Here is a 25145-nt window from a genome sequence, read left to right on the forward strand (position 1 = left end):
CAGGTAGATCACATGAGGTCAGGAGTTCGAGACCAGCCTGGCCAACATGGTGAAACACTGTTTCTACCAAAAAACACAAAAACTAGCCAAGCACGGTAGCTGTAGTCCCACCTACTGGAGCCGGTAAGGTGGGAGAACCGCCTGAACCCAGGAGGTGAGGGTTGCAGTGAGCTGAGGTCGCATGACTGCATTCCAGCCTGGGCAACAGAGTAAGACCCTGTCTCAAAATAAAATAATTTCAAGGCCGGGCGCGGTGGCTCACGCCTATAATCCCAGCACTTTGGGAGGCCGAGGCAGGTGGATCATGAGGTCAAGAGATCGAGACCATCCTGGTCAACATGGTGAGACCCCGTCTCTACTAAAACTACAAAAAATTAGCTGGGCATGGTGGCGCGTGCCTGTAATCCCAGCTACTCAGGAGGCTGAGGCAGGAGAATTGCCTGAACCCAGGAGGCGGAGGTTGCGGTGAGCCGAGATCGCGCCATTGCACTCCAGCCTGGGTAACAAGAGCGAAACTCTGTCTCAAAAAAAAAAAAAAAAATAATAATAATAATTTTTATTTTTTTTTTTTTTTTAACGAATTTTAATTTTTAATCTTTAGTTTGATTTAAACATTGCTTTTAGTATGATGCTGACACCAGCTGTGCAGAAAGGGCTCTGAAGAGATGTTCATAGCAGCACACACCTGCGGCTCTTCTTCGGTTCTGGAGGCTCCAGGGCAGCCAGTATTGCTTCGTCAAATACATTCTTTAGGCCTTTCTGTGTGAGTGCAGAACACTCCACATACTTGACAGCCTTCAGGTCACGGGCCAGCTTTTCAGCAGTCTCTGGAGTGATAAGCTTCTGTTTGTTCTTGGTAAGTTTCTCAATAGTAGAGGGGTCATCTCTGAGATCAATTTGGGTCCCAACAAGCAAGAAAGGAGTCTTTGGACAGTGGTGAGTTATCTCAGGCACCCACTTTTCTTTCACATTTTCAAATGAAGATGGAGAAACCACTGAAAAACAGACTAGAAATACATCTGTTTGTGGATAACTCAGCGGTCGTAATCTGTCATAATCCTCTTGCCCTGCAGTATCAAAAAGTCCAAGAGTATATGGTTCTCCACCAATCATAACTGTGACTGCATAGTTGTCAAAAACAGTCGGTACATATTCTGATGGAAATTTGTTTGTTGTGTAGGATATCAGGAGACATGTTTTACCAACAGCACCATCGCCCACAACAACACACTTAATTGTCTGCATTGCTGAAATAGTTTTGTATCCACTATAAATATTTCAAATCTGATGTTAACCTCAGCTTCTCCACCGGGGCGTTGGCAGCACTGCGCGGGGTCTCCTCGGCTCAATAATTTCAATTGTTTAAGCTGCCCAGGCTATAGTGTTTTGTTTGGGCAGCCCTGGCAGGCTGTAGATAGATGATATGGAGAGAGATGTGGAGAGATACTTATTTATTTAAGATATGTAAATTCTCTAAGTCACATGACTCTGCAAGTACATTTCTGGGGTCCTTCGCAGGGCCCTGAGAAAGGCCCATGAAGGTGAGGGGCCCTGACTCTCAAACCTCGCCAGCCTCACGGTGAATCTGCTGAGGGCAGGAACCCTGGTTTCTCCCATCATGCTCGGGCATGGGGTAGGGGCAGCTCCCTCACATGGCTGGTCTCTGGACACCTTGGCCCCTGGTCTGTTCCCTGACCCTTGCCTGTACCTCGCAGGAGGGAGCTCCAGATCCTGCAGGCCCCACCCAGGGCATTCTCACGCAAGGCCTGCCACCCTGCCTACCTCCTTACCAGTTTGGTGCCTGCTTCTCACGGGCTCCCACATTTGGAAATACCCAGGGTGGTGGGCATCATCTCCACTTTCAACTGGACAGGCTACCTTCAGGGACGATGAGCCCAGCCCACTGAGAATCGCTCTGCTCCCAGGGGCACAGCAGGGCTGTCTGGAGGGAATGTAGTTTGGGGGTTCCCAGCTAGGGAGTGAGATGCTGGAGTCCTCACCTGCAAGCATTTCAAATGCACACCCTCACGGCTTCAGGGGTGACAGTGGTGGGAATTACTGCATTGTGCCTGTCAGACTGTGGGCTCTGAATCCCCGCCTGCAGCCAGTACAGGGAAGGGTGTGACGTGAGGCTGCCGGAGCTGTGTAGCTTTTTTTTTTTTTTTTTTTTTTTTTTTTTTTCTGAGACAGTCTCACTCAGTCGCCCGGCTGGAGTGCAGTGATGCAATCTTGGCTCACTACAACCTCTGCCTCCTGGGTTCGAGGGATTTTCCCGCCTCAGCCTCCTGAGTAGCTGGAATTATAGGTGTGTGCCTCCATACCCAACTGATTTTTGTATTATTTTTGGTTGAGATGGGGTTTTACCACGTTGGCAAGGCTGGTCTCAAACATCCTGCTGGGCCTCCCAAAGTGCTGAGATTACAGGTGCGAGCCACTGTGCCCGGCTAAGCTGGGTAGCTTCTGTCACTTTCTTGAAAGCCCAGGGGTAGAAGCCTGGGCCCTTGGTCGGGTCTCTCTTTAGAATATGGGGATCGCATCATTAAGCAAAACCCAACTGTGGAATCGGGTTGCTTGTCTGCCCTGCTCCCTCCCACTTGCCCAAACACTGTGATGGGGGCTGAGCTGGGGTTCCACCACATAGGACCACAAATTGAGTGCTGCAAATGGCAAAAATATATTTGCACAGCTCTAGAGGCCGGACAGCAAGGTGTCGCAGGGCTGTGCTCCCTCAGAAGGCTGGGGGGACCTTCCCTCACTGCTCTCCTAGCTTCTGGTGTGGCCATAGTCCTACCTTCCTTGGCTTGAAGCTGCAGCACTTCGAGCTCTGCCTCAGTTGTCACATGATCGATGGTTAATTTTATGTCAACTTGACTGGGAAGGGGATCCCCACATAGCTGGTAAATATGGTTTCTAGGTGTGTCTGTGAGTGCGTTTCTAGAAGAAGCTGGCACTTGAATTAGTTTTTTTTTGTTTGTTTGTTTGTTTTTTGTGACGGAGTTTCGCTCTTGTTACCCAGGCTGGAGTGCAATGGCGCGGTCTCGGCTCACCGCAACCTCCGCCTCCTGGGTTCAGGCAATTCTCCTGCCTCAACCTCCTCAGTAGCTGGGATTACAGGCACGCGCCACCATGCCCAGCTAATGTTTTGTATTTTTAGTAGAGACGGGGTTTCACCGTGTTGACCAGAATGGTCTCGATCTCTTGACCTCGTGATCCACCCGCCTCGGCCTCCCAAAGTGCTGGGATGACAGGCGTGAGCCACCGCGCCCGGCCCTGAATTAGTATAGTAGACTGATTAAAGAAGACTCACCCTCAGCAGTGTGGGTGAGCACTGTCCAATGTGAGGACCTGAAAAGGACAAAAATGTAGAAGAAGAATTTGCTTCTGTTTGAGCTGGGACAGCCATCTTCTCCTCCCCTCGGGCCTTGGACTCAGACTAATGACACCATGGCTGTCTTGTTTCTTCAGCATGCAGGCAACAGATCAACAGATCATGGGACTGCTCAGCCTCCACAATCACGTGAGTCAGCTCCTATAGTAACTCTTCTGTCATAAATGTATTGGTTCTGTGTATCTGGAGAACTCTAATGCACATGGCCTTCCTCATGTATCTGTGTCCAAATTTCCCTCTTCTTATAAGAACAGTGGCCATATTGGATTAGGGCCCACCCATACAACCTCATCTTAACTTGATTATATCTGTAATCAATTACATTCCTAAATAAGGCCATACTCACAGGTACCGGGGGTTAGGACTTCACCACAGCTTTTTTGGGGAAATAATTCGATTCATAACAAGTACAAATAATTGAATCCACTCTGGCTGGTTTAAGTAGAAATGAGATTTCTGAAGAGTTGTAGGATGGCCCACAGATCGGGCTTTCTGGGAACAATGGCAAGATCCCTGCCAGAACTGGTCTGAGCCCCAGAGCTGCTGTGGTTCTGCCGTAGCAGGAAGCTGACACAACCAGTGTGAACTCCAGAAATGTGTTGTCTGGTTTGCCAGGACCATATTTAGCAAAACGGTTACCCCACCAGTCAGCCCCGGGTGCCCCGGCATGGCAGCCTCAGCCTCATCTCCCCTAGTGGCAAAGAGGGGCAGACCAAGGAAATCCTGAGTTCTAAGTGGGAATGACAGAATTCCCCTTGAGAGAACTATCGAAATGCAGAGAAGATATTCAAAAGATGGTGGGTGGCTCCAATGACGGATATCCATCGCCACAATTAACTCCAAGCTTGTCTCCCCGACTCCTGTTCACTACAGACACTGGGAATGCTTAGTGCCAACTTCTCCAAGCTTCACAGCAGCACTGGGCACGACTTGCTTCTGGCCAGTGAGATGTAGGTAGAATCTGACTCGGGAGCCTCTGAGAGTTTTGTTTTCATGATAAAAGACACAAACATCTCTGTAACTATCATTTCCCCGTTCTTACAGCTAGAACATGGTGTGATGTCTGGAGCTGTGGCAATCCTCTTGTGACCATGAGGGAAAGTCACAGAACTGCAGAAGTGCTGGCCCTGATACCACTGGGCTGCTGAAGTAATGCCAGCCACATCTACCTCCAGGATTCCTGTTATGGGAGAAAAATAAATCCCTATTGGTTCAAATCACCACACTTGTTGGAGTTTCTGCTGTGAAGCCAAAAGTGCTTCTAACTGATACATTATCCATCTACATATCTATCCTATAGTTAACAAAGTTTTTATTTATTTTTTAGAGATGGGGGCTCACTATGTTGCCCACCTGTCTGGTCTCCAACTCCTGCATTCAAGTGATCCTCCTGCCTCAGCCTCCCAAAGTGCTGGGATTATACAGATGAGCCACACCTGGCCTAGGTTTTAAGCAAATGAATGATATGATTAAACTTGCTTTTTATAAAGAATTGGAGGAGGCTGGGCATGGCAGCTCATGCCTATAATCCCAGCACTTTGGGAGGCTGAGTTGGGCGGATCACTTGAGGCCAGGAGTTTGAGACCAGTTTGGCCAACATGGCGAAATCCCATCTCTACTAAAAATACAAAAATTAGCCAGGTGTAGTTGGAGGCTGAGACATGCGAATCACTGCAACCCAGGAGGTGGAGGTTGCAGCGAGCTGAGATCACATCACTGCACTCCAGTTTGGGCAACAGAGTGAAACTACATCTCCAAAGGAAAAAAGCCTGTGATCCCAGCACTTTGGGAGGCTGAGGTGGGTGGATCACTTGAGGTCAGGAGTTTGATACCAGCTTGGCCGAAATGGTGAAACCCAGTCTCTACTAAAAATATAAAAATTAGTCGGGTGTGGTGGCAGGCGCCTGTAATCCCAGCTACTAGGGAGGCTAAGGCAGGAGAATCGCTTAAACCCAGGAGGCAGAGTTTTTGGTGAGCCAGGATCATGCCACTGCACTCCAGCTTGGCACCTGGCGACAGAGCAAGACTCTGTCTCAAAAAAAAAAAAAAAAAAAAAAAAAAAAAAAAGGCCGGGCGTGGTGGCTCACGCCTGTAATCCAAACACTTTGGAGGCCAAGGCGGGAGAATCACCTGAGGTCGGGAGTTCAAGACCAGCCTGACCAACATGGTGAAACCCCATCTTTATAAAAAAAAAAAAATATATATATATATATATATATATATATATATGTATATATGAAGGACTGGAGGAAAGAATAAACAGAGAGAACGCAGGTGAAGGAGCTTATTCCTGAGGTGTCAGCCTGTAGGAAGTTGTTAACTGTTAGCAGGATGAGGGAAGTGGAAGTGTTGAGGGATTCCCAGATTTGCACCAAACCAAACTCTCTCAGCCCTGTGATATTTTTCCCCTAGATCTGGCGTGTCCTGACGTTTTGAGACGGGGTCAGGGTTCTCCCCAATCCCACTGCTGCCTCTAAACCATCTTCTGCCACCCTGGAGAGAAATTCACGTTCCACCTGGGCATCATGCCCCTGCTCGCCTCACCCTACTGCCCAGCCCACGCCTGGGCTGAGGGCCAGGGTCAGTCCACCCAGCAGACAAAACCAAGGTCATTCTAAAGCTGGGCCCTGTCAGGCAGGTGGACGGCTCCTCTCCACAGAGGCCCGGCACGGGGGCAGTGCAAACTCCCTTGGGCAATGCCGAGGATCGGGCAGGGGCACGCCCTGGCCCTGGCACCAAGACGTGAGCAAGGCGTAGGGGACGCGGCCGACGGCCGCCGCAGGGATGGAGGAGCAGCGCCACAGGGCAGCAGGGGGACTCAAACGGGGCGTGAGGCCTCAAGAAGCTCGCAGACCTCCGGGAGGGACGCGGCCCGCGGCTCCCTGCAGGTCCCCTCTGCCCGGCCCGGCGGCCACGCTGGGTGGACTCGGCGTCCGGGACAACAGCCCCTCTGGGCCGGCTCCGTGTTCACGCCTCAGCGTCAGTAACGGCGCCACACACTGGCAGGGAGGCTCGCGCGGGCCTCGGGATCCCCGCCGAGTGCGCGTATCGCTCCAAGTAAAGCACAGCCTCGCGACACACAGGCTAGGAAACCTCTGGCGTCGCCCATCCTCGCGGCCCGCTCTTTGGGAGAGGAAGGCGACTACGCGGAAGTCGGCACGCGAGCATCCCCCCAGGACGCCTGCGCAAGAGCCCGGCCCCGGCGGAACCCGGCGCCCACGCTGCTCGCGCTTCCGGGGGGCACTTCCGGGAGCGGCGGCACTCGCGGCCCCACGTGACCGGCGAGCGCAGAGAGCGGGTGCGCAGGCGCTGCCGTCGGGTCCCGCCCGCCGGGTCCTCAGTCGGGCGGTCAAGGGGCGCGTCTGGCTACTCCGCGGCAGGCCGCCTTCGTCGCGTCCATACGGCTTCGGCATCAGCTCGGAGAAGGCGGGTGGGAGAAGCAGCCCACTGCCGACCCCTCTAGAGAAAGGAAGTAAAGGGGCGCAGGCCACGGCGGGGAGGCGGGGAGGCCGGGGAGCCGGCGCCCGCCCTGAAGAGCGGGGCGAGTGGCCCGCGCGCCGGCACCAGCAGGCGCCGGCACAGGGATGGGGCCTTGGGAGGCGAGGCCGGAGAGAGAGGCGGCCCGGGCTGTGGCGTGGGAGTTGCGCGGGCCGGATTCTAGGGGGGCTCGCGAGAGATGGCCGTGACCGCAGAGGGGGAAGACCAGGTTTCCTGCGGCGCTGCCGCTCCCGGAGGAGACAGCTCGAGGAGCGCCGGCGGGTGGACGGGAGGAGCGAGACTCTGTCTCAAAAAACGTAAAATAGGATAGAATAAAACCCGTTATGATGCTCCATTTGGTCCAGCCGCGTAGCGTGGCTGCTGACGAATGCAGACACGGCAAGGGAAGGGACACACCTCCACACGTGAGGGAACTTAGATGTGAGACTTGCTCCCCAGTCAGCAGGGGTAGTAAGTGGCGTGGCCCATTCGGATATGATACGGTTTGACCCTGTACCGCTACGGACTGAAAAGACCAAAAATAACAAAAGTGAAAGTCACAAAAGTGCTAGGAAAAAATGGGCGAATTCTGCAACATTGGAGTGGACGAACTCAGCAGGAACATGGTAAAGGACATGAGCAAAGATCCGCGCAAATGAAATACAAATGACCCATGAACGTGGGCACAAAGTGCTGAATCCCATTCAGAATAAGAGAAGTGCACATTAAATGATGGTGAGATACCATTTCTTACCTATCAGATTTTGAAAAATCCAAGTTTGATAGCATGGCAAGGTTGAGAGAAATGGGTGCCAGGGAAGTGGAGGTGGTGCATACGCTGTGGAAGGAACTTGGCACCCTCTGAGGGAATCGCCAGTGCTTTTGCCCATGGACACGCTCCTGGGAGTTTATGCCTGAATTCCTGCTTGTGTGCCCCTGGATGCATGTTCTGGGTTATTGGCTCCAGCGTTGTTTATAATGGCAACAGTTTGGAAACAGCAGGTGCTCATCGCCAAGAGACAGTTAAATGGATGATGGTGCCGCCGCACCATGAAATACAATGAAGCTGTTTGGGAATAAAAGGGTCAAAGAAGTTTCTGGCCTGGTGCGGTGCCTGACGCCTGTAATCCTAGCACTTTGGGAGGCCTAGGCAGGCAGATCAGGAGTTCAGCGGTTAGAGACAAGCCTGGCCAAAGTAGTGAAACCCCGTCTCTACTAAAAATACAAAAGTTAGCCGGGTGTGGTGGTGGGTGCCTGTAGTCCCAGCTATTTAGAAGGTTGAGGCAGAAGAATCGTGTGAACCTGGGAGGTGTAGGTTGTAGTGAGCTGATACCGCACTATAGCACTCCAGCCTAAGTGACAGAGTGGGACTCCGTCTCAAAAATAAAAGAAAAAAAAGTTCCTATGTATCGATACAGAAAGATCTCTATAATCTATTTTTTTTTTTGAGACAGTCTCACTCTGTCGCCCAGGCTGGAGTGCAGTGGCACCATCTCAGCTCACTGCAACCTTTGCGTTCCAGCTTCAAGCAATTCTGTCTCAGCCTCCCGAGTAGCTGGGATTACAGGCACCTGCCACCCTGCCTGGCTACATTTTGTATTTTAGTAGAGACAGGGTTTCACCATGTTGGCCAGGCTGGTCTCGAACTCCTAACCTCAGGTGATCTACCTGCCTCAGCCTCCCAAAGTATTGGGATTACAGGCGTGAGCCACCTCGCCCAGCCTACAATCTATTTTTAAGTGAAAAAAGCAAGGTGCAGAACAGCATACATGGTATGCTTTTTGGGTGGTAATGGGGGAAAATATTTGCTGATAGTTGCAAAAAGAAACATTGGAGAATACGCAAGAAACTAATAATAGTGGTTCCTTGAAGGCAGGGGAAAGGGAGTAGGGATGGAGGTACAGGGTAGGCAGGGAACACAGGCCACAGGGAGTTCTCAGTGTCTTTTTTTAATGACAGAGGATAAAGCTTAAAACAATACTTAGGAAAAAAGGAAAGAAAGAAAGTACACTGAAGTGGCCAGTCATGTGAGAACTCTTACTGGAAAGAGCAGAAAAGTGGAAGGAGATAAGGGAAAAAGGAAGAGGTTTTGAATGTTAATCGAATCCATTGAATTGATAATTAGTGATTGGTAACATGGTTCGAAAGTTTAAAAGTTACCCTCCCTTATTTTCCAGCCACTGAATTGCCTCCCCATAGACAACCAAATTTCTTTTGATCTGTCCAGAAATATTTGGTACCTGTGAAGATGCACACTGTGTTCACGTGCATCCAGTTTCCCTTCTCTTTACACCACGGGAGGAGAGGATACAGTCATACTCCCTGTTCTTCATCCTCTAATACTCAGGACCCATCTAAACCTAACGAGCCCCAAAGGCTGCAAGAGAGTGCCTTTGTTTTTATGACTGAGTATTCTGATACTAGCTGGTCCCCTGCCTTTGCCAGTACTTTGCTGTATTGAACAGTACTCTTAACAAACACCCTTACACGGAGCTCGTATTGCTCATGTGCACATTTATAGGATAGCTTCCCACTGCTGGGTCAAAACACTTAGGTAATTATAATGAGGACAGCAGTGATTAAGTTGCCCTCTCTCTGAATTAGGTGTGTGCCCATTTATACCTTACCAGTAATGTAGTAGAGAGTGCTGTTGTCCCACAGCTCCCCCAGCAATATGTGTTTCAAAGTTACAGACTGCCTGTCTGCATACCCCCAAAATTCACAGGAAACTACTGTCCAATGCAATGATATTTGAAGATGGGACCTTGGCGGGGGGGTTGTTGGGTTCAGATGGGGTCATGAGGGTGGAGCCCTCATGAAGGGATTGATGTTCTTACAGGAAGAGGAGGAGGCTGGAGTTTGCTCGATTTGCAGTGTGAGGGCACAACAAGAAGGCTGTCCCCACCGGACACCAAACGCTAGCACCTCTATCTTGGACAGGCCATCCTTCTGAACTGGAGACACGTGTTTCCATTGCTTAAGCCACCCAGTCTGGTATTTTATAACAGCACCATGAACTAAGGCACAAAGTGTTTATTTTTGCCAGTCTGATCCCAGATGGTATCTTTATATTTTTTTCCTATAAACATTTTATTAAGGAAAGTTTTTTTTTTTTTTTTGAGATGGAGTCTCACTCTGTCTCCCAAGCTGGAGTACAGTGGTGCAATCTCAGCCCACTGCAACCTCCACCTCCCAAGTTCAAGTGATTCTCCTGCCTCAGCCTTCTGAGTAGCTGGGATTATAGGCACATGCTACCATGCTTGGCTAATTTTTGTATTTTTAGTAGAGACGGGGTTTCACCACATTGGTTAGGCTGGTCCCGAACTCCTGACCTTGTGATTCATCCACTCACATCAGCCTCCCAAAGTGCTGGGATTACAGGTGTGAGTCACCATGCCCGCTTATTAAGGAAAGTTTGTTTTTTTTTTTTTTTTTTTGAGATGGAGTTTCGCTCTTGTTACCCAGACTGGAGTGCAATGGCGCGATCTCGGCTCACCGCAACCTCCACCTCCTGGGTTCAGGCAATCCTCCTGCCTCAGCCTCCTGAGTAGCTGGGATTACAGGCACGCGCCACCATGCCCAGCTAATTTTTTGTATTTTTAGTAGAGACAGGGTTTCACCATGTTGACCAGGATGGTCTCGATCTCTTGACCTCATGATCCACCCGCCTCAGCCTCCCAAAGTGCTGGGATTACAGGCGTGAGCCACCGCGCCCGGCAAGGAAAGTTTTAAACGATTCCCTCAGCTGGGTGCAGTGGTTCACACCTGTAATTCGAACACTTTGGGAGGCTGAGGCAGGCGGATCACCTGAGGTCAGGAGTTTGAGACCAGCTATGATTGATATGGTGAAACCCCATCTCTACTAAAAATACAAAAATTAGCTGAGCATGGTGGTGGGCGCCTGTTATCCCAGCTATTTGGGAGGCTGAGGCAGGAGAATTGCTTGAACCAGGAAGGCGGAGGTTGCAGTGAGCCGAGATCATGCCACAGTACTCCAACCTGGGCGACAGAGCGAGACTCTGTCTCAAAAAAATCCTACATACATTGAAATGCACAAATCTTTTTTTTTTTTTTTTTCTTGAGACAGTTGCTCTGTCGCCTAGGATGGAGTGCTGTGGCACAATCTCAGCTCACTGCAACCTCCGCCTTCCTGGTTCAAGTGATTCTGCTGCTTCAGCCTCCCGAATAGCTGGGATTACAGGTGCCCATCACCAAGCCCAGCTAATTTTTGTATTTTTAGTAGAGACATGTTGGCCAGGCTGGTCTCAAACTCCTGACCTCAGGTGATCTGCCCGCCTCAGCCTCCCAAAGTGCTGAGATTACAGCCGAAATGCATGAATCTTTACTAAGTTCTGACAAATGGCTGCGCCTGTGTAACGCCCCCCACACACACACAATAAAAATCTAAGCGTGTCCATCACCCCAGAAGTTCCTTTGTGTCCCTCCCTCCCAGTCCCTGCTCATGGTCTTACCTTGAGGCAGCTGCTGGTCCCATCTTTTTCCGCAGTGGATGTGGTGCCTCTGCTAGGACTCAGCAGTAGGCGCTCTTGCACCAGGCTTCTCTCCCTCCACTCAGGGAGCTTCATCCACATCTTGTGCACCGCCAGCTCAGCTCTTCTCTTTCGTCCATGCATAAGATCTTGTTGTATGAATATTCTGCACTTGGTCTGTCCCTTCTCCTGTGGGTGGCCATGGGGGTTGTTTCCAGCTTTTTGGTAATGAGGAGGCTCCTAGGAGCATTAGAGGACATATCCTTTGTGGTCGCAGGTTTCACTTCTTTTCTGGGTGACACCTGGGGGTAGAATCCTCAGGTCAGGTGACAGGTGCATGTTGACATGTCAACAGTGCTTGGTGTCAGTCTTCAGAGCTGGTGTGTAGTGATACCTTGTGGTGGGATTTTGTTTTGTGGCAGGGTCTCTCTCTGTCACCCAGGCTGTAGTGCAGTGGTACAATCATGGCTCGCTGTAGCCTTGAACCCCCCAGGCTCAAGCAGTCTCCCACTTCAGCCTCCTGAGTAGCTGGGACTACCAGTATGCACCACCACACCCAGCTAATTTTTTACTTTTTGTAGAGACAGGGTCTCACTATGTTTGCCAGGCTGGTCTTGAACTCCTGTGTTCAAGCAGTCCTCCCACCTGGGCCTCCCCAAGTGTTGGGATTGTAGGCGTGACCCATCATGACTGGCCTTAGTGTGGGACTTTTTTTTTTTTGAGACGGAGTTTCGCTTTGTCACCCAGGCTGGAGTGCTCCAGCAGGATCCCAGCTCACTACAACCTCCACCTCCTGGGATCAAGCAATTTTTCTTCCTCAGCCTCCTGAGTAGTTGCGATTACAGGCACCCGCCACCTCACCCAGCTGATTTTTGTATTTTTAGTAGAGACGGTTTCACCGTGTTGGTCAGGCTGGTCTCCAACTCCTGACCTCAGGCGATCTCCTCGTCTTGGCCTCCCAAAGGGCTGGGATGACAGGCACGAGCCACCGTGACCGGCCTCAGTGTGGTTTTTGAGTTACATTTCCCTGTGACTAATGATATCGAGCACTTTTTCACGTGTTTATCAGCCATTCGTGTAACTTGCTTGTGCAATGTCTATCAAACCTGTTGCCACAAACACACAGACCTTACCTGCCACGGTTTGTTTCCAAGGGCAGCCTCCTCTCCAGCTTCTGCCTGCCTCACCCGCTCTCCAGTGCTTTCCAGTTTTTTTTAACATGTCTATTTTTGTTCAGAATCTATCTTTGTTATCCATGTGCAGTCAGTCCACCCAGGCTGCTCCAGTATTGCTCCCTGGGGGGCGGGTTTACTTGTGTAAATTATATTTATTACAAATGGTGTGTGGAGTGCTTACCCTTCCTTTTCTGTGACCTGCGCAGTGAAGGGAATGTGTGGGTTCATCCAGGTTGGGTCTTGGGAAGTAGTTTGACATAAAAGGAGGTGAGGGCTCAAGGCAGGATCTGGGGGTCAGTCTAACAGTGACCAAATGTTGAGTTGAGAGTCAGGCAGAAGGGGGCAGAGACAGACGGCCGGAAGGTGGCCAGGTCAAGAAATGGAAAACTATGAATTCAAGACATTTCTGTATAGAGAAATTACCTGCTTGATTAGGCAAACAGGAAAATAGGAGCTTGTGTCGTGAGCGAGGACGCCTGAAGCTCAGACTCAGATGACCCGGGACACCGGGGACAGACCGCAGACCTGGGAGTGGAGGGCTGGTGGGATGGGAGATGAGGAGATGGGGTGCTCAGAGCTGCAGCCTTCAGCAAATGAGGTGGGGGTGGGTCAAGAGCCCCGCGGAGAGGAGGAGGAGAAGAGGGTGTGAGTCTCTGGAGAGCCAGGCCTAGGTAAGCGGGAGGGGGCCAGGGATGCCCCCACCTTCCTTCCTGACCTGTTGGTGGGGCAGGTGGACTTCTGCAGGGGAGCAGCGTGCAGGACAGCAGTGGGGGCGGCTCATGCCAAGGAGAACGAGCATGAAGGGGACCTCAGCTGCCCCATACTCTGGTCTGCTCTGGGGATGCGGGGTGAGCTGAGAAGCGAGGGAAGGGCATTACTGTGGGGGGCCTGGGCAATGGAGTCAGGCCTGGGTGCTCTTGGTGGGTGAGGCTGTACCTCTGACTATGCCCAACCGCCCATGTGTGTACCTGCGATATTGTGGGGCAAAAATGGCAACCTCAACAAATTTTACTGATGAAAAAACTGCAGTGGCTTGCCCAGGACTGGCAGACCCAGGGTGGGATCTGGGCCTCCAGCTCCACTCTTCTGAAACATCAAGGGTTATGGACTGAATTTTGTCCCCCACCAAATTCGTGCGTTGAAGTCCTAACCCCCAGTCCCTCAGAACGTGCCTATATTTGGAGATAGAGCCTTTAAAGAGGTGATTAAGGTAAAGTGAGGTCATTAGGGTGGGCCTTAATCCAATATGATTTGTATCCTTATAAGGAGAGGAGAGTAGGGCCTGGTGTGGTGGCTCACGCCTGTAATCCCAGCATTTTTGGGAGGCCAAGGCCGATGGATCACCTAAATTGGAAGTTCAAGACCAGCCTGACCAACATGGTGAAACCTTGTCTCTACTAAAAATACAAAATTAGCTGGGCATGATGGCAGATGCCTGTAATCTAGGCTGCTCAGGAGGCTGAGGCAGGAGAATTGCTTGAACCTGAGAGGCAGAGGTTGCAGTGAGCTGAGATTGTGCCATTGTACTCCAGCCTGGGCAACAAGAATGAAACTTAAAAAAAAAAAAGATTAAGATACACACAGAGGGAAGACCACATGAGGCTGCAGGGAGAAGACCGCCCTTTGCAAGCTGAGGAGAGAGGGCTCAGGAGGAAGTAACCCTGCAGATACCTTGAGAACTGTGAGACAATAAGTGTCGTTCAAGCCACCCTGTCTGTGGTACATTATTATGACAGCCAGAGCCAACTACTGCAGCCAATAAAGAAACAAAACCAAACCCCAGTGTCTGCTTCAGAAGGCAAGGAAAGGGGTGTCTTGACTCAGACTTCTGCTTAAATTAGTGGAAACAAAACGAGGAGAGTTCCACGGAGGGAGGAGAGTCTCTGGCCCTTCCCCAGATCCACTGACCCTCTGATACCAGGGCTACATCTGGGACAGCAGCCGCCTCAGCACTCAATCACCCCTGCCTGGCAGGGGATGGTCCTCCACGGCCTGGGACCTCTCTGAATGGCCGCCCTCTCTGCCTCAGGCACAGGCTCTGGCACATGCTCTGAAGGCAGCATTTTCTGCTGCTGCCAGCCTGTGTCGGCAACAGCCCAGCCCTCTAGGCTGCTGTCCCTGGACTCCTCGCTGCGTGGTGTACCCCACCACCCTCTGCAACAGCTGGAGGTGAAGGGGCGGGGAGGGGGAGCAAGAGGCTGGCTGGAGGAGGGGAACAGAGCCAGGCCAGGGCCCAGTTGCAGAGGTCCACAAACTGTACTCATTAGCAATGCTGAAGCACAGCTGGCACCCAGGGAGTCTGGGGGCACTCTGTATGGCCTTGGTGCTAAAGGCTCCTCACCCTTGGCTCCCTTCTGACCTGGCAGTGGCCCCAGAGGGAGGCAGGCAGGTGTTAACATTTGTCAGCAGCAGTGCTGCCAACACTTAGTGTGGATGTTACCCTTTTCACCCATCAACAGTTGTCTGCCATTCCCATTTCACATGCGAGAACACTGAGGCCAAAGAAGGGAAGTGATGTGGTTACAAGCACAAGATGGGGCTGATGGGGCAGGCACTGGTGGTCCTGTGTGCCATGGAAGTCCCAGGACTTGAAGGGGACACGTTCCTTCTATGCTGTGTTCAGAGGCATCAGTGTGTGTGTGCAGAAGGGTACAGACCTACTGTCACAGAGATGCAGACTTCTTGTGTATATGGAAGGGTAGAAGCGAGAGGGAGGAGGTGCAGGGAAACGAGAAAATACCCTGGAACTAGCCAGGCCTCTTGGCTTATGCCTAGAATCCTAGCTACTCAGGAGGCTGAGTGGGGAGGGTCGCTTGAGTCCAGGAGTTCAAGACCAGACCTGGTCGACACAAGACCCTGTCTCAAAAAATAAAAATCCTGAAACTTGAGGGCTACAGAAAAGGGAAGTGTAGATATTGAAGCTCCACTGAGTGAGGAGGGCAGATATCACCCCTTTCTCCAACCACTTCTCAGCTTGAACATAATCAAGTCCTACTTTCTCAGCCTGGAAGCCGAGCTAGAGTTGGCTCAATTTCTGTGGGGATCTTCCATAAAGGTGGTGGTGGTGGTGGTGGAGGTGGAGATAGAGGTGGAAGTGATGATGGTGGAGGTAATGGTGCTGGAGGTGGAGGTGATGTTGGTGGAGGCGGAGATGGAGGCTACAGTGGGGGTGGAAGAGATGGAGGTGATGGTGGTGGAGGTATTAAGTGATGGTGAAGGCAATGGTGGAGGTGGAGATGATGGAGGAGATGGTGGAGGAGGTGGAGGTGATGGTAGAGGTGGAGGTGATGGTGGTGGAGGTATAAGTGATGGTGGAGGTAATGGTGGAGGTGGAGATGATGGTGGAGGTAAAGGTGATGATGGAGGTGGAGATGATGGTTGTGGTGGAGGCAATGGAGGTGGAGGTGATGGTGGTGGAAGAGTGGTGGATGTGGAGGTGATGGTAGAGGTGGAGGTGATGATGGAGGTGGAGGTGATGGGGGGAGGTGGAAGTGATGGTGGAGGTGATGGAGGTAATAGTGGAGTGCTGGAGGTGGAGGCGCTGTGAAAGTGGAGGTGATGGTGGAGATGGAGGAGATAGTGATGCTGGTAGTGGAGGCAGAGGTGATGGTGGAGGTAATAGTGGTGGAAGTGGAGGCAATGGTGCTGGAGGTGGAGGCAATGGTGGAAGTGGAGGCAATGGTGGAGGTGGAGGAGATAGTGATGGTGGTAGTGGAAGTGGAGGTGATGATAGAGGTGAAGGTGATGGTGGTGGAAGTGGGGGCAATGGTGGAAGTGGAGGCAATGGTGGAGGTGGAGATAGTGATGATGGTAGTGGAGGTGGAGGTGATAGTGATGGAGGAGGTAGTGGAGGAGGTGGAGATGATGGCAGAGGTGGAGGTGATGGTAGAGTTGGAGGTGATGATGGAGATGACAGAATTGGAGATGATGGCAGAGGTGGAGGTGATGGTGGAGGTAATGGTGCTGGAGGTGGAGGTGACGGAGGTGGAGGAGGTAGTGATGGTGATGGAGGAGGTGGTGGAGGTGATGGTAGATGTGAGGGTGATGGTAGAGGTGGAGGTGATGGATGTAGTGGAAATGATGCTGGAGGTGGAGGCGATGGTGGAGGTGGAGGAGGTAGTGATGGTGCTAGTGGAGGTGGAGGTGATGGTGGTGCAAGAGGCAGTGGAAGTGGAGGTGATGTGATAGTGGAGGTGATGGTGGTGGAGGTGATACTGATGGTGGAGGTGACAGTTGTGGTTCCATGGGGCGGGGTGATGGTGATGATGATGACCATGATGACAGTGTGGGATGTGTTCAGTGAAGATTGGACTGACTAAGGCGGGGAGGAGAGAAGTCAGAAGACTAGGGCAGAGAGGCCTTGGGGGCTTGGAATCCATGCCTGAGAGCTGGGACGGCAGGGGTTGGAGTCATACCTGCACCAGCTTTGTCGTCAGGGTCCCCAGGGGTGTCTGTGGAGTGGAGCCCCCACACTGGCAAGGACTCAGTGCCATTTAGGAACGCTGGGAAGAGGTAAGACCAGGTGTGTTGGGGAGTGAGCAGGAGCTGGGGAGGTGGCAGGAGGGAGGGGCCAAAGCTGCCGACTCTCCTGCTTCCCACTTGCAAGGCAGCTTCCCCAGGGTGGTGTCCACGCACCTGGCCTGATGTGATTGGGCCTCTGTGGGGGGCTGGCCCCTGCCTGGTGCCTGTGTTCATGTTGTCCACTCGCAGGCTCCTGAGAGTTCACCCTTCCTGGGGAGCCTGCTGGGATTCCTTCTCCACAGAGTCTAACCCTCTCCTTCCCTCTGGCCTCGTCCTTGCTGCCCCAGCTTGCCACTGTGCCTCTGACAGCGTTGAGATCCTGTGCCCAACACTGTGGGCAGATAGCTTGAAGTACCTGGAGTTTGTGGAAGAAGTCCTGGATTTGCCACCAACTGGCCCTGGGACCGTGGGCAGTACTGGTCCCTTCAATGTGCCTCAGTTTACCATCCAGCCAAGGAAGCCAGCTGGATGGCCTTCAAGGAGAGTGCCAGGAGTCCCACTCTGGTCAGGAGTGGAACTGAAAGCTTTGGCAACAGCTCCAGCAGTCAGCTGAGTTGTAAGCACAATGTGGCAGAACTGGGCAGGCTGGAAGGGCCCCAGGAAGCCCCACGCCCCCTAGGGGCAGCAGACCATCCTCCTTTCCTGCCTGGTTGGCATAGAAACAGCCTCCTCCTCTGGGCTGAGAAGGCCTGGGCTGAGTCATGGGTCCAACTGGGAACATGACAAGGCCTCCCTGCAGAACAGGGCCCTGGGCCAGGCTCAGCAGGAGGCAGGGTGGACACAGGAGGGGTAGGGGAGGAGCCAGCACCACCTCCCAGAAGGAAGGACCCGCATTTGGGGTCAGGACTGGGAAGGTGGCAGGAGCTGGCCCAGGAGTGGAGCCCCTTGCACACTAGTGCAGCCTGACCTTGGGGACCCTTTGGCTAGCACTGTCCCAACCCTGTCCTGGGCCTGGGGGTTACCCTGGCTCTTCTCAAGCCAAGGGGGCACTTTGTTGAAGCTTATAGCACATGCGGAGGCCCTGCCCCAGCTGGCCTGGAAAAGACAGCTGTGCTCCCTCCAGGGGAAGGCTCAGGGCTGATGACCCCCTGCAGGGCCTCCGGAGGGAGCAGGGCAGAGGAGGAGTGGCACTGCCCACCACAGAGACCAGCCCAGCCTGCCACAAGGCTCTAGAAATCGCTGTACCTTCTCCCACCTGCAAGAGGCCAAGGGCGTAGGGTGGTGGGGAGGGCCACGGCATCCCCAGGCTCACAGCTTTCCTCCAGGGGCCAGCCTCCTTCCCCAGGGCAAGAAGTCACTGTGGCTTCCCCTGCCAAGCTAGCCCATGTCCTGTGCCTCCCTGACAGATCTGCCTCCCTGGACCCCCTCCCCCAAATGCTGGCAGTCAGGGACAAACCTGGGGAAAGAGGGGGTGCCACCTGCCCTCTGCCCTGTCCCAGTCTCCCCCACCCAGCAGCATGAGCATGTGGTGGCATCTGGGAGTCCCCACCCGTCCCCAGGAATAGTCATTGCCATTTCCACTGGAGGTGGGCTTTATTACTGTCACCATGACCTGAAAAGGAAGACAGCACCCATTCCCACACCTCCTAGGCGCTGTGCACCAACAACTGTCTTCTGGGGTTAGCCTAGAGCTGTCCCCACCCGCAGGGCCAGAGCACCCACAGGTGCTGGGCTGGCCCAGGAGACCCCCCACTGCTGACTCTGCTTGCCTTGCATCTACACAGGCCTCTACTACACTCTCCCACATAATTAGTGTCTTAAATATATGTACATGTATATATTTCCTCCCAACTATGTCAGTTATAATAAAACCGACCACTTCTTACATTCTCTTCACAGTAGCTGTGCAGAAGACAACAAACCCAGTGTTGATAGAGAGCTCAGGGCAGGCTGCCCACCCAGCAAAGGGAAGTCCTTCCCCCGTGGAAACCACTGGGGGACCAGTGCCTCGGCCACACCTCCGTGCTTGGGCAGCAGTGTGGCTGCCCATCTGCGGGGCACCGGCTTGGCTTGGGCCTTGCCATGTGCTAGACACACAGACACACACACACGCAATTATGGAGCACATCACACTGAACTCTTGCAGAGGTGGGGGCTGGGGACCAGGACAATCAGAAGCAGGGCCCCACCCCCAGCTGTCTCAAGACCAAAGCCATCCAGGGCATCTGAGCCCTGGGGCATCACCCAGAGGCGCTGGGCTCCCAGGCTGGTACCCAGCATACCAGGAGCCCAGGGCGAGTGGGAGATGCACTAGGGACGGTCTTTCACTCCAGACCAGGCTAATAAATATGACATCCAGTGTTGTCAGGAGAAGAGAAGAAACGTAGACTTGGCTGGACTCTGTTATCAAGGCCATTGCTGGTCACAGGAAACAGCCCAGGTGGTCTCCAGGCATCCATGTGACTCTGCACCTGCTGACCCCAGAGGCCAGTGAGGTTCTGGCAGCAAGATGTGCTTGGTGATTAGGTGGGCAAAGCAGGGTATGACCTGAACCAGCGACATGTACAAGGGGCGTGGTCTTCACATTCTACTCATGATTGAGGAGCGTTAGCCTCCCAAGGCTGCGGATGGAGGCTGGGGTGCTGTGACTCCCACTCCTCACCTGCCCTTACTCCTGCTGCCGTGGCCACTTTCACCCACGCTTCACCCAGGAAAAGGCCCACAAACCCTGCTCCTGGCAAACAGGGCAGCCTTTGGCCCCTGCTCAGTGAGTGCATGGCAGTGCCCACAGCTCCAGGGAGACCCCTAGCAGGGTCTGACCTTCACTCTAGCAGGTAGAGTGACCTTCAAAGTAAGGCCCACGGTGGCCCAGGACCCACTCTGGGGATGCCCAGAGACTTCCTAGACCTGCACTCAGGCAGGGAAGCACGTGGCTGGGCAGCCACCAGCAGACATCTGGCCACCTCGGGAGGCTCTTTCTGGGTCTCAAGAGAATCCAATTCTCGGCGGGGTGCTGTGGCTCACACCTGTAATCCCAGCACGTTGGGAGGCGGAGGCCGGCAGATCATCTGAAGGCAGGAGTTTGAGACCAGCCTGACCAACATGGAGAAACCCTGCCTCTACTAAAAATACAAAATTAGCTGGGCATGGTGGTGCATGCCTGTAACCCCAGCTACGTGGGAGGCTGAGGCAGGAGAATAGCTTGAACCTGGAAGGTGAAGTTGCAGTGAGCCAAGATTGGGCTATTGCACTCCAGCCTGGGAAACAAGACCAAAACTCCATATCAAAAAAAAAAAAAAGGAAAGAAAAAGCAAAAAAGATAATCCAGTTCGAAATTCCCACTCTCTGACCAAAGTTACAGTGTAGTCATGATTGCATGCTCTCATGGACTCACGTCCCACCCGAGAGATAATGACGCCAAAGCCACTCAGCTTCTAGCTGGCTACCCCTGCTGCCTTAGGATCCCTGCTGGGGCTGCACCCCACCCCCCAAGACACCAGCTGTGACCAGATGGCCCCTGCTGGCAATCAGTGTGCCCCAGGCCTTCTTGGCAGGGGTTCCTGCTGCTTCCCCCCAGGAGTGTCCTGTTTCCTCCCAGCACCCCATCAGGACACACAGCAACTTTTCTGACATGTGAATAATTCACCTAGTGAGGGGCCAGGCTCAAGAAGACCTCCCGAAGCCTGCCAGAGAGGTGGTCAGGAAAGTTCTGGATGGGAGGTGGGTGTGCCATCTCACACGGAGAAACCAGGGCAGGGCCAGGTGCTGGTTGGACACCCCCTCAGAACTTGGCTGGAGGGGACGGGAGAGGAAGCCTGGGGGCTGGAATGAGCTGGGGAGTGAGGGGGAAGGAGAGGCAAGGTGGGAAGAGGGCTGCCCAAGTCACCCGAGTCTAAGGCCAAGTTCCAGGAAGTGGCAGCATGCTCTCTGCCGGGCGGGTTGAGCCATCCAGCCTGAGCTGGGACTTCCACCTGGCCAGGCTTCACACCCCATGCTGTTGTCCCACCTGGGAGGGCCCCATCCCTTCCCTTCCACCGCACCCTCAGGATCCGCAGGGAGGCATCACACCAGAAGGGACTTGATGAAGCCACAGTGAAACTTGCGGACGTGGCGGTACAGGTCCCCAGACTGCGTGAAACGGCGCTCACACCACCGGCAGGCATGCGGCTTCTCGCGAGTGTGCACGACGGCGTGCCGGCTGAGGTTGTGGGAGTACTGAAAACTTTTGCCACACTGCACACACGTGTAGGGCTTCTCACCCGAGTGTGTGCGCTCATGCCTCTTCAGCGTGTATGTGCACGAGAAGGTCTTCCCGCAGAGCGGGCAGGTGGGTGCCGTGCCGTCCGGGGAGAGCCGGGTTCGTGTGCTGTCCCGCTCACGGAAGTGGGCGCTAAGGTGCAGCTGCAGCGTGTGGGAGCTGGGGAACAGCTTGCTGCACAGCGGGCAGATGCAGAGGGGCCCGCCAGGCCCCAGCTCGTCCTCACTTGCCACCCGCCCTGCATCCAGATCCAGCTCCAGCTCCCGGCTGCCCTCCCCGCTGACAGGCAGCGGCCGCAAGCCCACCACCAGGTCCTTGGCTGCGGGAACAGGAGGTGACTTCGGGGGGCTATGGGGGCTCCTAGAGCTGCTGCTATTTTCCTGTTCCGACAATGAGTCCCGCTCATCCTTCACCAGTGGCTGGACCCCCGACTGCATCCGGCCGCAGAGGGGTGCCTGGAAGATGCAGGGTGGGTGGACCCGCTCCTGCCTTGGGCCAGGCTTCAGTGATAGGTCCAGGGCCTGGTCTGACTCTTCTGGGACCTGGCAGGAAGGAGGCCCAGATGCTCGAGGAGGGAGGGCAGCCTTGACCCCAACTGGGGGGAGCTTGGCCTTCTGGGCAGCTGGGCAGAGGTCAGCGGTCCAGACAGGCCAGGTGCACGGTGGCTGAGCACGCTCTGCCCCAGGGGCAGGGTTCCCCGGGTCCAGCCTTCGGTCCTTCTCCCGGAGCCTGCCCCTGCAGACCTTGACGATGTCATACATGTGCAGGTAGCTGGCGGCCGCCAGGACGTCCTCGACAGGCAGGCTGCGCAGGTCCAGGCGGCCCTCGTACATGAAGTCCAGTAGGCGGCCGAAGGCGGGCGCCGTGACGATGTCGCCGTTAAGCCGCACCGTGTCGCGACTACCCGCGGGCCGGTCCCTGTAGAAGAGATGGAAGTAGACGCTGCACGCGGCCAGCACGGCACGGTGGGCCGGGAAGCGCGCGTCGCCCACCAGCACGGTGCAGTCGCACAGGAAGCCCAGCTCGCGCTGCTGCCTCAGGCGGCCCAGCAGCCGTCCGCCGTGCTCAGGGAACTCCATGCCGCCGCCGTCATCACCTGGGCACAAACGGGACTCCTGTCAGCGCGCCTGGAGACGCCCGTGAAGCGCCCTTCCCGGCGGCAGGCAGCGCGGGAGTGACGCGCCAACCGCCCGTCCGGAGCCTCCGCGGGCACCTGCCCCGAGCAGGAAAAACTCGATCGAAAGTAAACAGTAGCCGCTCCGACGCGGGGGCGGGTCCCGGGACTCAGGCGCAGGGACCCGAGAGGCGCAAACCTGCGCGCGTCCCCGCCCGGGCGCTCCTGAACTTCACTCCCGGGCGGCCGCCCGCTTGCTCGCGGCGTCCCTGACGCCCCGGTGGCTGCGCCTCCGCCGCCCGCCCGCCCTGCGCCTCCGCGCCTCCGCACCGCCGCACCGCCTTCAGCTGCCGCCCGGCCCACCAGCTGCCGCCGCCGCCGGCCCCATTTATGGCAGCGCGGCTGCGGGGAGCGGGCCGGCGGGCGGGGCGGGCGGAGCCGGGAGCCCGCCCCCCGCGCTCACCTCCGCCGCCCCGAGCTTCTCTCCGGTCGCCGCCCGGCCGCGCGCCCTCCCCAGTGCGGCCCCGGCGCGCGTGGAGCTGCGGGTGGCGCGCCCCGGCCGCCAGGGCGCGGGGACCGGGAGGGCGCCGGGCGGGGCGCGCTCCAACTTGGCTGGCCCAGTGCCGCCCGCCGCTCGCCCCGCCCCGGAGAGAGCGAAACTCGGAGCTGGGGCCGGAGGAGGCGGGCCGAGCGACTTCCCGGAGTGGCGGAACCGCTGAGGTCACCCTCGCCCCGCTCCCCTGTCTGCCCCACCCGGCCGGGCACCGCGCGCAGCCAGCGGGGGCGTTAGGATAGAAGGGGGGGTTAGGGCACTGCGCGGGGGCTGGGGGTCTCTCGCGATACTTGCCTGGTTGGCCTGGGTCCCCCACCTCCCAACCTCTCCCGGCGTGGGGTCCTTACTGCGCCAGTCTGCAAAGGGAACACTGTCGAGGGTCCGCTTCTATCCCGGCCCTTGTTGGGCAGTCAACCCAGGGCACACCCGGGACCCCGGCCTCCCGCCACCTCGCAGGGCGCCGGCCTTCGGATGGGGTTAGAGGGTGCGTGGATGGGGAGTCGTTCATTTTGCAAAGATGACACCTCCTTCTTCCTTGAAAGTCTCCTTTTGAATTTAATTCATCTGGGACCCTTTTCCAAACATTCAAACAGGATCCCGATCCTGAAACGGGGACTTCCACTCTCTCCACAGACCCAGCCCAGCGTCCATGGGGCACCCAGCGCAGAGAGGCACGGAAAGCGGGCACCTCCCAGCAGACGTGGTGGGATGGGGGGCAAATGCCATAGCGGAGGGAGTGGGAAGCCCTCCGGAGCCCAGGGCAGGCAGGAACGAGTTCAAACAGGAGACTCGGGCCAGGGGCTGGCATGGGAGTGGGGTAGGGAGGAGTGTTCCAGGACAAAGAAGCCTTAAAACCACGTGAGGGGGACATCTGGTTCTGGGAGAGCGAAATAGAGAAGTAGGAGTGTGTTTGGCGAGGTTAGGGTCCCTCCCCAGCAGGTGGAGCCTTTTCCCAGGGGCACAACCTAGGCCGCCCTTGACTGAGCAGTTTTGAAGGTACCCTAGACCACCGGATCATCTTCACAACGGTCCCATTAACGAGATGCTCTTATTGTTATACCTTTTTGGTGAGAGAGGTTAGGTAAGGTACCCAGGGCCATGTATCAGGCAGCAAGTCCCTGAACCAGGATTCGAATTCAGCCAGTCTCCTTCTGCACTGCCTTGCAGCCCAGGCAATGGAGGAGGCGGTGGAGGAGTCACCCCAGCAAGGCTGTGCAGTGGGGGGGGTGGTGCTGGAAGAGGGGCGGGACGACAAAGGACAGGACCTGGCCAGGTATGTGTGTGCAGGAGGAGTGGAGCCCACAGTAGGTTCTGAAGTCCGGGAAGGAAGGCCACATTGTTATACTAAAATATCATTCCTTGTTTCACCAGATGTCCTGCATTTTTATTTCCTAAACCTGGCAACCAAAGCTTGGACCCCTGGAATCACACTGCACTCACAGCCACTGAGACCAGCTTAGGGACAGCAGAGCCCTGGCCCCTATCACCTCCGGCCGTCCACCCTGAGGACCCCTTCCTGAGGAAGGCCAAGCCCCCTTCCTCCACCCATTTAAATACTCATCTGACTTGCCCCAGCCACCAGCAGGAATAGCTGAATTCAGTTAAGGGTGAACCCAGATGTCATTGCTCCCTTCTGGCCCTGCCTGGATCAGAGCCCTGCCCCGGCCCCTCCCAGCCTTGAGCAGGACCAAACCCTTAAACTCTTTGAACCTCAATAATCCTCATCTGCACAATGGGAATCAGAATGCATCCTGGGGTCTTTGTGAAAATTAACTACAGGCCCTGGCACTCAGCAAGCTCTCAGGTTCTGGAATGCTCTTCCCCAAAGAACCCTTCAACGGCTTCTCTTAAATCCTGTCTCTGCTCAGAACCCACTCCTCAGTCCTGCACAGCTTAGCTAAGCTCCCTCCAAACCCCTTGGGCTGCCTCCCCTCCCCTCCAGCGCATTCCGGTGTTCTGTGATTGAGGGATATTGAGGGATGCCCCATCTCCTGCCAAAAGGGAATGAGCTGTTTTGTTCACTTGGTGCGTAAAAGTTGGCAGGATGCAAAGTGGGTGTTCGGTAAATGTTTGTTGAGTGAATGCATGACAGTTGCTTCTGTGAGTGGTAACTGATGGTCCCACAATCCCTAATCCTGAATCTTCTGTGGCAACAGTCCAGCCCTGTCTGCCCACACCTGCAGCCCCTGAGCCTTCAGAGCAGGTGGGGTGGCCTGCCATGCTGGGGCT

At 54.8% G+C, this 25145-nt stretch overlaps 1 protein-coding gene, 2 long non-coding RNA genes and 1 pseudogene across 4 annotated transcripts; 2 read left to right on the forward strand and 2 right to left on the reverse strand.

Annotated features, from left to right (window-relative positions):
• Positions 1-575: 575 nt before the first annotated feature.
• LOC116542566 lies at positions 576-1340 on the reverse strand (annotated as a pseudogene). The gene has a single exon (XR_004265267.1). The product of XR_004265267.1 is annotated as a cell division control protein 42 homolog pseudogene (transcript).
• Positions 1341-3288: 1948 nt separating this feature from the next.
• On the forward strand, positions 3289-4608 carry LOC116542567. Its single transcript, XR_004265268.1, has 2 exons — positions 3289-3517; positions 4433-4608. It is a non-coding gene; the product is annotated as an uncharacterized LOC116542567 (long non-coding RNA).
• An 11341-nt stretch (positions 4609-15949) lies between these two features.
• On the forward strand, positions 15950-16278 carry LOC116542568. The gene is made up of 3 exons (XR_004265269.1): positions 15950-16002; positions 16134-16181; positions 16266-16278. It is a non-coding gene; the product is annotated as an uncharacterized LOC116542568 (long non-coding RNA).
• A 3968-nt stretch (positions 16279-20246) lies between these two features.
• Positions 20247-23080, reverse strand: ZBTB42 (zinc finger and BTB domain containing 42). Its single transcript, XM_032267566.1, has one exon. It carries the CDS (start codon positions 22326-22328, stop codon positions 21054-21056), a length of 1275 nt encoding a protein of 424 aa, XP_032123457.1. The 5' UTR covers positions 22329-23080; the 3' UTR covers positions 20247-21053.
• Between the last annotated feature and the right edge of the window lie 2065 nt (positions 23081-25145).

This window comes from Sapajus apella, unplaced genomic scaffold (genome assembly GCF_009761245.1).
Source record: "Sapajus apella isolate SASKATOON/1434 unplaced genomic scaffold, GSC_monkey_1.0 scaffold170, whole genome shotgun sequence".
In the NCBI taxonomy this organism is placed as follows: domain Eukaryota; kingdom Metazoa; phylum Chordata; class Mammalia; order Primates; family Cebidae; genus Sapajus; species Sapajus apella.